At 45.6% G+C, this 12354-nt stretch overlaps 1 protein-coding gene across 4 annotated transcripts in view; it reads right to left on the reverse strand.

Annotated features, from left to right (window-relative positions):
* Positions 1-12354, reverse strand: part of mast2 (microtubule associated serine/threonine kinase 2) — a 297943-nt gene that overhangs the window by 97100 nt on the left and 188489 nt on the right. For all 4 annotated transcript variants that reach the window (XM_071346358.1, XM_071346357.1, XM_071346355.1 and 1 more), the window contains one exon: positions 9103-9134. In XM_071346358.1, coding sequence (XP_071202459.1) covers positions 9103-9134 — 32 coding nt within the window. The remainder of the gene's footprint in view (positions 1-9102; positions 9135-12354) is intronic.

Raw genomic sequence — 12354 nt, forward strand, 5'->3', positions numbered from 1 at the left:
GAATGAAGTGAAACTATCATAACGTCACACACACGAACCACCCCGCAGCACTCAACTGAGAGGAAATAAAGACAGACTTTCACAAGGCAGGCCTGTCTTCAAAAGACACTGTTGGGTACTAGAGATAAAATAAACAACTTTTGTGTTGAGTTTTGGGGTTAGTTTTCAGAACAGAGCCCGTGAGTGGCTGGCGGGCGGGCGATCTGGCACGAGAGTTCTAAATAGACCAGCAGTATGGATCCAGTGAGGGATACTAAGCTGTTCCAAATCAAATCAAATCAAATCAAATCAAATTTTATTAGTCACATACACATGGTTAGCAGATGTTAATGCGAGTGTAGCGAAATGCTTGTGCTTCTAGTTCCGACAATGCAGTAATAACCAACAGTAATCTAACCTAACAATTCCACACTACTACCTTACACACACACACAAGTGTAAGGGATAAAGAATATGTACATAAAGATATATGGATGAGTGGTGGTACAGAACGGCATGGCAGATGCAGTAGATGGTATAGAGTACGGTATATACATATGAGATGAGTACTGTAGGGTATGTAAACATAAAGTGGCATAGTTTAAAGTGGCTAGTGGTACATGTATTGCATAAAGATGGCAAGATGCAGTAGATGATATAGAGTACAGTATATATACATATGAGATGGGTAATGTAGGGTATGTAAACATTGTATTAAGTGGCATTGCTTAAAGTGGCTAGTGGTACATTTTTACATAATTTCCATCAATTCCCATTTTTAAAGTGGCTGGAGTTGAGTCAGTATGTTGGCAGCGGCCGCTAAATGTTAGTGGTGGCTGTTTAACAGTCTGATGGCCTTGAGATAGAAGCTGTTTTTCAGTCTCTCGGTCCCTGCTTTGATGCACCTGTACTGACCTCGCCTTCTGGATGATAGCGGGGTGAACAGGCAGTGGCTTGGGTGGTTGTTGTCCTTGATGATCTTTATGGCCTTCCTGTGACATCGGGTGGTGTAGGTGTCCTGGAGGGCAGGTAGTTTGCCCCTGGTGATGCGTTCTGCAGACCTCACTACCCTCTGGAGAGCCTTACGGTTGTGGGCGGAGCAGTTGCCGTACCAGGCGGTGATACAGCCCGACAGGATGCTCTCGATTGTGCATCTGTAGAAGTTTGTGAGTGCTTTTGGTGACAAGCCGAATTTCTTCAGCCTCCTGAGGTTGAAGAGGCGCTGCTGCGCCTTCTTCACAACGCTGTCTGTGTGGGTGGACCAGTTCAGTTTGTCCGTGATGTGTACACCGAGGAACTTAAAACTTTCCACCTTCTCCACTACTGACCCGTCGATGTGGATAGGGGGGTGCTCCCTCTGCTGTTTCCTGAAGTCCACAATCATCTCCTTTGTTTTGTTGACGTTGAGTATGAGGTTATTTTCCTGACACCACACTCCGAGGGCCCTCACCTCCTCCCTGTAGGCCGTCTCGTCGTTGTTGGTGATCAAGCCTACCACTGTAGTGTCATCCGCAAACTTGATGATTGAGTTGGAGGCGTGCATGGCCACGCAGTCGTGGGTGAACAGGGAGTACAGGAGAGGGCTCAGAACGCACCCTTGTGGGGCCCCAGTGTTGAGGATCAGCGGGGTGGAGATGTTGTTACCTACCCTCACCACCTGGGGCCGGCCCGTCAGGAAGTCCAGGACCCAGTTGCACAGGGCGGGGTCGAGACCCAGGGTCTCGAGCTTGATGACGAGTTTGGAGGGTACTATGGTGTTAAATGCTGAGCTGTAATCGATGAACAGCATTCTCACATGGGTATTCCTCTTGTCCAGATGGGTTAGGGCAGTGTGCAGTGTGGTTGCGATTGCGTCGTCTGTGGACCTATTGGGTCGGTAAGCAAATTGGAGTGGGTCTAGGGTGTCCGGTAGGGTGGAGGTGATATGGTCCTTGACTAGTCTCTCAAAGCACTTCATGATGACGGAAGTGAGTGCTACGGGGCGGTAGTCGTTTAGCTCAGTTACCTTAGCTTTCTTGGGAACAGGAACAATGGTGGCCCTCTTGAAGCATGTGGGAACAGCAGACTGGGATAAGGATTGATTGAATATGTCCGTAAACACACCAGCCAGCTGGTCTGCGCATGCTCTGAGGACGCGGCTGGGAATGCCGTCTGGGCCTGCAGCCTTGCGAGGGTTAACACGTTTAAATGTTTTACTCACCTCGGCTGCAGTGAAGGAGAGCCCGCAGGTTTTGGTAGGGGGCCGTGTCAGTGGCACTGTATTGTCCTCAAAGCGGGCAAAAAAGTTGTTTAGCCTGTCTGGGAGCAAGACATCCTGGTCCTCGACGGGGCTGGTTTTCTTTTTGTAATCCGTGATTGACTGTAGACCCTGCCACATACCTCTTGTGTCTGAGCTGTTGAATTTCGACTCGATTTTGTCTCTGTACTGAGACTTGGCCTGTTTGATTGCCTTGCGGAGAGAATAGCTACACTGTTTGTATTCGGTCATGCTTCCGGTCACCTTGCCCTGGTTAAAAGCAGTGGTTCGCGCTTTCAGTTTCACGCGAATGCTGCCGTCAATCCACGGTTTCTGGTTTGGGAATGTTTTTATCGTTGCTGTGGGTACGACATCGTCAATGCACTTCCTAATGAACTCGCTCACCGAATCAGCATATTCGTCAATATTGTTGTTGGACGCGATGCGGAACATATTCCAATCTGCGTGATCGAAGCAGTCTTGAAGCGTGGATTCAGATTGGTCGGACCAGCGTTGAACAGACCTGAGCGCGGGAGCTTGTTGTTTGAGTTTTTGTTTGTAGGCTGGAATCAACAAAATGGAGTCGTGGTCAGCTTTTCCTGACACTGGTTAAAGGTTTGTCCATTTGTCCATTTGGAAGACCCATTTACGACCAAGCTTTTACGACCAAGCTTTTCCAAGAAGAGAGAGGGTGAGACTGTAGAGCTACAGTTCTGCTGCATCCTAATGACCTTTCACCTTTAACCAGTGTCAGTCAAGCCTTCGAGACAGAACACCCTCAGACATGCAACCAGGTGACACTGTGACAGCTCAACCACACACAGACAAAAGTAACACTACCTACAGTTGAAGTCAGAAGTTTACATACACCTTAGCCAAAAACATTTAAACTCCGTTTTTCAAAACTCCAGACATGTAATCCTAGTAAAAATTCCCTGTCTTTGGTCAGTTAGGATCAACACTTTATTTTAAGAATATGAAATGTCATAATAATAGTAGAGAGAAGGATTTATTTCAGCTTTTATTTCTTTCGTCACATTCCCAGTGGGTCAGAAGTTTACATACACTCAATTAGTATTTGGTAGCATTTCCTTTAAATTGTTTAACTTGGGTCAAACGTTTCGGGTAGCCTTCCACAAGCTTCCCACAATAAGTTGGGCGAATTTTGTCCCATTCCTCCTGACAGAGCTGGTGTAGCTGAGTCAGGTTTGTAGGCCTCCTTGCTCGTACACACTTTTTCAGTTCTGCCCACACATTTTCTATAGGATTGAGGTCAGGGCTTTGTGATGGCCACTCCAATACCTTGACTTTGTTTTCCTTAAGCCATTTTGCCACAACTTTGGAAGTATGCTTGGGGTCATTGTCCATTTGGAAGACCCATTTACGACCAAGCTTTAACTTCCTGACTGATGTCTTGAGATGTTGCTTCAATATAGCCACATAATTTTCCTACTTCATGATGCCATCTATTTGGTGAAGTGCACCAGTCCCTCCTGCAGCAAAGCACCCCCACAACATGATGCTGCCACCCCCGTGCTTCACGGTTGGGATGGTGTTCTTCGGCTTGCAAGCCTCCCCCTTTTTCCTCCAAACATAACAATGGTCATTATGGCCAAACAGTTCTATTTTTGTTTCATCAGACCAGAGGACATTTCTCCAAAAAGTACAATCTTTGTCACCATGTGCAGTTGCAAACCGTAGTCTGGCTTTTTTAGGGCGGTTTTGGAGCAGTGCCTTCTTCCTTGCTGAGCGACCTTTCAGGTTATGTCGATATAGGACTTGTTTTACTGTGAATATAGATACTTTTGTACCTGTTTCCTCGAGCATCTTCACAAGGTATTTTGCTGTTGTTCTGGGATTGATTTGCACTTTTCGCACCAAAGTACGTTCATCTCTAGGAGACAGAACACATCTCCTTCCTGAGCGGTATGACGGCTGCGTGGTCCCATGGTGTTTATACTTGCGTACTATTGTTTGTACAGATGAATGTGGTACCTTCAGGCATTTGGAAATTGCTCCCAAGGATGAACCAGACTTGTGGAGGTTTACATTTTTTTATCTGAGGTCTTGGCTGATTTCTTTTGATTTTTCCATGATGTCAAGCAAAGAGGCACCAAGTTTAAAGTTGAAATACATTGAAATACTTGAAATACATCCACAGGTACACCTCCAATTGACTCAAATGATGTCAATTAGCCTATCAGAAGCTTGTATAGCCATGACATCATTTTCTGGAATTTTCCAAGCTGTTTAAAGGCACAGTCAACTTAGTGTATGTAAACTTCTGACCCACTGGAATTGTGAAACAGTGAATTATAAGTGAAATAATCTGTCTGTAAACAATTGTTGGAAAAATTACTTGTGTCATGCACAAAGTAGATGTCCTTACCGACTTGACAAAACTATAGTTTGTTAACAAGAAATTTGTGGAGTGGTTGAAAAACTAGTTTTAATGACTCCAACCTAAGTGTATGTAAACTTCCGACTTCAACTGTATGCGGTAGGAGTGTTAAAAAACGTTAAAAAAAAGTTTTAAAATGGGATTTTTAACGTTAATAAAAATATCTAACCAGGGCCTCCTGAGTGGCGCATCGGTCTAAGGCACTGAATCTCAGCGCTTGAAGCGTCACTACAGACCCGGGTTCGATCCCAGGCTGTGTCACAACCGGTCGTGACCGGGAGTCCCATAAGGCAGCGCACAATTGGCCCAGCATCTTCCATGTGGCGGGCCGTGTGCCTGCAGGCTGGCTTCGGTTGTCAGTTGAACGGCGTTTCCTCTGACACATTCGTGCGGCTGGCTTCTGGGTGAAGCGGGCATCTTTTTTTTTTTATGTATTTATTTATTTTATTTCACCTTTATTTAACCAGGTAGGCCAGTTGAGAACAAGTTCTCATTTACAACTGCGACCTGGCCAAGATAAAGCAAAGCAGTGCGACAAAAACAACAACACAGAGTTACACATGGGATAAAGAAACGTACAGTCAATAACACAATAGGAAAATATATGTATAGTGTGTGAAAATGAAGTAAGGAGGTAAGGCAATAAATAGGCCATAGTGGCGAAGTAATTACAACTTAGCAATTAACACTGGAGTGATATATGTGCAGATGATGATGTGCAAGTAGAAATACTGGTATGCAAAAGAGCAGTTATTTTTTTTATCTTTATATGGGGATGAGGTAGGTAGTAGGTTGGATGGGCTATTTACAGATGGGCTGTGTACAGCTGCAGCGATCAGTAAGCTGCTCTGATAGCTGATGCTTGAAGTTAGTGAGGGAGATAGAAGACTCCAGCTTCAGTGATTTTTGCAATTTGTTCCAGTCATTGGCAGCAGAAAACTGGAAGGAAAGGTGGCCAAAGGAGGTGTTGGCTTTGGGGATGACCAGTGAAATATACCTTGTGGAGTGCGTGCTACGGGTGGGTGTTGCTATAGTGACCAGTGAGCTGAGATAAGGCGGAGCTTTACCTAGCAAAGACTTATAGATGACCTGGAGCCAGTGGGTCTGGCGACGAATATGTAGCGAGGGCCAGCCGACTAGAGCATACAGTTCGCAATGGTGGGTAGAATATGGGGCTTTGGTGACAAAAAGGATGGCACTGCGATAGACTACATCCAATTTGCTGAGTAGAGTGTTGGAGGCTATTTTGTAAATTACATTGCAGAAGTCAAGGATCGGCAGGATAGTCAGTTTTACGAGGGTGTTAAGAAGCGTGGTTTGGCGGGTCATCTTTCGGGGGACGCATGACTCGACCTTCGCCTCCCGAACCCGTTGGGGAGTTGCAGCGATGAGACAAGATTGAAATTGGGGAGTAAAAGGGGGCAAAAATATAATAATAAAAATAATACCTAACCAAAAAATGCTGTGTTATTTCACGTAGATGGAGAACATGGGTCAATTTCCACAACAACTAAGAGTGTTGAAGCGCGAAGCTCAACTTCTCTGCTGTTTTGGTGCCCTGGCTAACACGCTGTAACAGTGTGAAGCAAACCCGTGGACATGCGCAGTTATTACTGTGTGTGACTATGTGAGAGTGAAGTGTCTCGCTCATCTCAATATCCTAGCCTATTCATTGATGATAGGCCCTGCATAACTGAAGTAGCGAAACATTGCAAGCCAAGAAATTACGAGATAAAGCTTTTGATTGCCGATAGATAGGCCTAGTGAACTGTTCTGACTGTCTGCCTGCTGGCCGACCTGCCTATACTGTACCCCTACCCTCTCTCCATCCCTCGCTAGCTCGCTATGAAAGATGTAAGTGTTTGTGTTCTTGGAAGTACGGCAAATCCTCCGTTACAGAAATTCTGAACCTTAGGAGTCGTAGTAAAATCTTGACACTGAAATGAGAGTCGACGTGCAAGGAGTCGAGGAATCAATTATTTTGGAGTCGACTCTCCACCACTACGTCATCGTCGTTGGAAAAATGGCAGAGAAAGGCAAGCGACAGCAGTCCTGTATGATAATACTTTGAGAAGTTAAATGAGAAGGAAGTGCAGCTGCATTGTGAATTCACATGTCATTTTTATGTAACTTTATCACTTTAATGTAAACCGAAAAATTAAATGGCAGTTTAAAGGTTAAAATTCCATTTGTCACATCACTACTCTACGGTCTAAATGGAAAGTCATCACGTAGAAGTATAAATCATAATGTCTTGTGTAGCCTATATCCGGTATCTCTTTGGTATCCACACTCCATAGCAAGCTATAGCATATGACGTTTGCGGAAAACTGAGGAGAAATGGTCTGTTCCATGTCTGCCCTCGGCTGAATCTAGTTGATGATCCCTGCTGTAGGGCCCAGTGGAGATCTGACTGGCTATAGCAGTCCTGCTGTAGGGCCCAGTGGAGATCTGACTGGCTATAGCAGTCCTGCTGTAGGGCCCAGTGGAGATCTGACTGGCTATAGCAGTCCTGCTGTAGGGCCCAGTGGAGATCTGACTGGCTATAGCAGTCCTGCTGTAGGGCCCAGTGGAGATCTGACTGGCTATAGCAGTCCTGCTGTAGGGCCCAGTGGAGATCTGACTGGCTATAGCAGTCCTGCTGTAGGGCCCAGTGGAGATCTGACTGGCTATAGCAGTCCTGCTGTAGGGCCCAGTGGAGATCTGACTGGCTATAGCAGTCCTGCTGTAGGGCCCAGTGGAGATCTGACTGGCTATAGCAGTCCTGCTGTAGGGCCCAGTGGAGATCTGACTGGCTATAGCAGTCCTGCTGTAGGGCCCAGTGGAGATCTGACTGGCTATAGCAGTCCTGCTGTAGGGCCCAGTGGAGATCTGACTGGCTATAGCAGTCCTGCTGTAGGGCCCAGTGGAGATCTGACTGGCTATAGCAGTCCTGCTGTAGGGCCCAGTGGAGATCTGACTGGCTATAGCAGTCCTGCTGTAGGGCCCAGTGGAGATCTGACTGGCTATAGCAGTCCTGCTGTAGGGCCCAGTGGAGATCTGACTGGCTATAGCAGTCCTGCTGTAGGGCCCAGTGGAGATCTGACTGGCTATAGCAGTCCTGCTGTAGGGCCCAGTGGAGATCTGACTGGCTATAGCAGTCCTGCTGTAGGGCCCAGTGGAGATCTGACTGGCTATAGCAGTCCTGCTGTAGGGCCCAGTGGAGATCTGACTGGCAATAGCAGTCCTGCTGTAGGGCCCAGTGGAGATCTGACTGGCTATAGCAGTCCTGCTGTAGGGCCCAGTGGAGATCTGACTGGCTATAGCAGTCCTGCTGTAGGGCCCAGTGGAGATCTGACTGGCTATAGCAGTCCCCTTTCCTCTCTCTCACCCCCCCTCACTCTCTCAGCCCCCTCTCCCTCTCTCCTCCTCTCTCTCTCACCCCCCCCTCTATCACTCATCCACCCCTCTCTCTCTCATCCACCCCTCTCTCTCTCATCCACCCCTCTCCATTCTCCATCTCACCCCCCCTCTCTATCTCACTGTTTTCTCTTTTATACTATCTTTTATATTTTTTTCAGCAGATCCCTCTCTATCTCATCTTAGTAACAGAGATCTAGAGATATCCACCAATGGTAGTGTCAGTGTAGCCGTTACACAATCCTATGTTTGGATGGATGAGCTCACAGACCATGTCCCGGCAACAGGTCCCTCAAGTCCTCCTCAGCAGAGTAAGACCCTCATCAACTTTCTCTAACTCCATGTTCCTCTTTCCACCGGTCTTCAAGGCTGTGTTATACAGCACACACAATGGGGTACTTGAAGGCTGCTACAGTACACTAGATCTGGCTGCTACAGTACACTAGCTTTGGCTGCTACAGTACACTAGACCTGGCTGCTACAGTACACTAGACCTGGCTGCTACAGTACACTAGATCTGGCTGCTACAGTACACTAGATCTGGCTGCTACAGTACACTAGACCTGGCTGCTACAGCACACTAGACCTGACTGCTACAGCACACTAGACCTGGCTGCTACAGCACACTAGACCTGGCTGCTACAGCACACTAGACCTGGCTGCTACAGTACACTAGACCTGGCTGCTACAGTACACTAGATCTGGCTGCTACAGTATACTAGATCTGGCTGCTACAGTACACTAGATCTGGCAGCTACAGTACACTAGACCTGGCTGCTACAGCACACTAGACCTGACTGCTACAGTACACTAGACCTGGCTGCTACAGTACACTAGACCTGGCTGCTACAGTATACTAGATCTGGCTGCTACAGTACACTAGATCTGGCTGCTACAGTATACTAGATCTGGCTGCTACAGTACACTAGATCTGGCTGCTACAGTACACTAGACCTGGCTGCGCCCGGTTCAGTGCTGCCAAAGAGGCTTTCCTGTTTAGAGACAGGCAGAGAGAAAGACGCCTCTGCACTCAGGGAGTCTGAAGAAGTGAATCAAGAATAGAGATAGAATGGTGACAAGTACTCACAAACTGGCCCTCCTTGGAAGACTGAGCTCCTTCTGCAAGAGAGGGAGAGAGAGAGAAAGATATGTCAGTGTGGTTGTCATCAGTTAGAAATATGGATGAATACAGTGTTAAATTGGTTTGCTATTTGGGATGTAAATAAAATGTATTCTGCTTTAATAGACATTTCTGCTTGACATCAAGAGGAAAAGCATGTGTCATTAATACCCTGAGAATTACACTAGGTGGCACTGTGATACCATCTGAATTGGTTGAGTAGAAAAGCAAATAGCAATGTATTGTTTACATGGGGTGGAAACAGCACAACATCATGATGATCAATGGCAGGTCAATGACAGGCAGGTCAATGACAGGTATTCACAGCTTGTTCAGTGTAAATACACAATCTAGAAGTAGGTTATTTCCATCATAATGAGATTCCTTGACCTTCAGTTCTCAAACAAATCCACTAGGTGGCAAAGGAGTACCAATAGCAAGGGCCAAGCCAGAGAAACCGCTCTTCTTTGAGAGGACAAGATTCTGTAGCTACAAATGCAGGTTCTGTAGCTCTATAGTAGCAGGTTCTGTAGCAATAGTAGCAGGTTCTGTCGCAAAAGTAGCAAGTTCTGTCGCAATAGTAGCAGGTTCTGTAGCTACAACAGCAGGTTCTGTCGCAATAGTAGCAAGTTCTGTCGCAATAGTAGCAAGTTCTGTCGCAATAGTAGCAGGTTCTGTAGCTACAACAGCAGGATCTGTAGCTATAGTAGCAGGTTCTGTCGCTACTAAAGCAGGTTCTGTTGCTACAACAGCAGGTTCTGTCGCTACAACAGCAGGTTCTGTACTATAGTTGCATGTTCTGTAGCTACAACAGCAGGTTCTGTAGCTACAAATGCAGGTACTGCAGCTATTTAGTAGCAGGTTCTGTTGCAATAGTAGCAGGTTCTGTTGCTATATAGTAGAAAGTTCTGTCGCAATAGTAGCAGGTTCTGTTGCAATAGTAGCAGGTTCTGTAGCTAAATAGTAGCAGGTTCTGTCGCAATAGTAGCAAGTTCTGTCGCAATAGTAGCAGGTTCTGTAGCTACAACAGCAGGTTCTGTAGCTATAGTTGCATGTACTGTAGCTACAACATCAGGTTCTGTAGCTATAGTAGCAGGTTCTGTCGCTACAACAGCAGGTTCTGTAGCTATATAGTAGCAGGTTCTGTCGCTACAACAGCAGGTTCTGTAGCTATATAGTAGCAAGTTCTGTAGCTATATAGTAGCATGTTCTGTAGCTATATAGTAGCAGGTTCTGTCGCAATAGTAGCAAGTTCTGTCGCAATGGTAGCAGGTTCTGTACCTACAAATGCAGGTTCTGTAGCTATATAGTAGCAGGTTCTGTAGCAATATTAGCAGGTTCTGTAGCTAAAACAGCAGGTTCTGTAGCTATATAGTAGAAAGTTCTGTCGCAATAGTAGCAGGTTCTGTAGCTATATAGTTGCAGGTTATGTCGCAATAGTAGCAAGTTCTGTTGCAATAGTAGCAGGTTCTGTAGCTATATAGAAACAGGTTCTGTAGCTATATAGAAGCAGGTTCTGTCGCAATAGTAGAACGTTCTGTAGCTATATAGTAGAAAGTTACGTCGCAATAGTAGCAGGTTCTGTTGCAATAGTAGCAGGTTCTGTAGCTATATAGTTGCAGGTTCTGTCGCAATAGTAGCAGGTTCTGTAGCTATATAGTTGCAGGTTCTGTCGCAATAGTAGCAAGTTCTGTTGCAATAGTAACAGGTTCTGTAGCTATATAGTAGCAGGTTCTGTGGCAATAGTAGCAGGTTCTGTGGCAATAGTAGCAGATTCTGTAGCAATAGTAGCAGGTTCTGTCGCAATAGTAGCACGTTCTGTCGCAATAGTAGCAGGTTCTGTAGCTACAACAGCAGGTTCTGTAGCTATATAGTAGAAAGTTATGTCGCAATAGTAGCAGGTTCTGTTGCAATATTAGCAGGTTCTGTAGCTATATAGTTGCAGGTTCTGTCGCAATAGTAGCAAGTTCTGTTGCAATAGTAACAGGTTCTGTAGCTATATAGTAGCAGGTTCTGTGGCAATAGTAGCAGGTTCTGTGGCAATAGTAGCAGATTCTGTAGTTATATAGTAGCAGGTTCTGTAGCTATATAGTAGCAGGTTCTGTCGCAATAGTAGCAGGTTCTGTCGCAATAGTAGCAAGTTATGTCGCAATAGTAGCAAGTTATGTCGCAATAGTAGCAAGTTCTGTCGCAATAGTAGCAGGTTCTGTAGCAATAGCAGCAGGTTCTGTTGCAATAGTAGCAGGTTCCGTAGCTATATAGTAGCAGGTTCTGTAGCTATATAATAGCAAGTTCTGTGGCAATAGTAGCAGGTTCTGTAGCTATATAGTAGCAGGTTCTGTCGCAATAGTAGCAGGTTCTGTAGCTATATAGTAGAAAGTTACGTCGCAATAGTACCAGGTTCTGTTGCAATAGTAGCAGGTTCTGTTGCAATAGTAGCAGGTTCTGTAGCTATATAGTAGCAGGTTCTGTGGCAATAGTAGCAGGTTCTGTGGCAATAGTAGCAGATTCTGTAGCAATAGTAGCAGGTTCTGTCGCAATAGTAGCACGTTCTGTCGCAATAGTAGCAGGTTCTGTAGCTACAACAGCAGGTTCTGTAGCTATATAGTAGAAAGTTATGTCGCAATAGTAGCAGGTTCTGTTGCAATATTAGCAGGTTCTGTAGCTATATAGTTGCAGGTTCTGTCGCAATAGTAGCAAGTTCTGTTGCAATAGTAACAGGTTCTGTAGCTATATAGTAGCAGGTTCTGTGGCAATAGTAGCAGGTTCTGTGGCAATAGTAGCAGATTCTGTAGTTATATAGTAGCAGGTTCTGTAGCTATATAGTAGCAGGTTCTGTCGCAATAGTAGCAGGTTCTGTCGCAATAGTAGCAAGTTATGTCGCAATAGTAGCAAGTTATGTCGCAATAGTAGCAAGTTCTGTCGCAATAGTAGCAGGTTCTGTAGCAATAGCAGCAGGTTCTGTTGCAATAGTAGCAGGTTCCGTAGCTATATAGTAGCAGGTTCTGTAGCTATATAATAGCAAGTTCTGTGGCAATAGTAGCAGGTTCTGTAGCTATATAGTAGCAGGTTCTGTCGCAATAGTAGCAGGTTCTGTAGCTATATAGTAGAAAGTTACGTCGCAATAGTACCAGGTTCTGTTGCAATAGTAGCAGGTTCTGTTGCAATAGTAGCAGGTTCTGTAGCTATATAGTAGCAGGTTCTGTCGCAATAGTAGCA

The sequence above is a fragment of the Salvelinus alpinus genome, chromosome 16, assembly GCF_045679555.1.
Source record: "Salvelinus alpinus chromosome 16, SLU_Salpinus.1, whole genome shotgun sequence".
NCBI classification, from domain to species: Eukaryota; Metazoa; Chordata; class Actinopteri; order Salmoniformes; family Salmonidae; genus Salvelinus; species Salvelinus alpinus.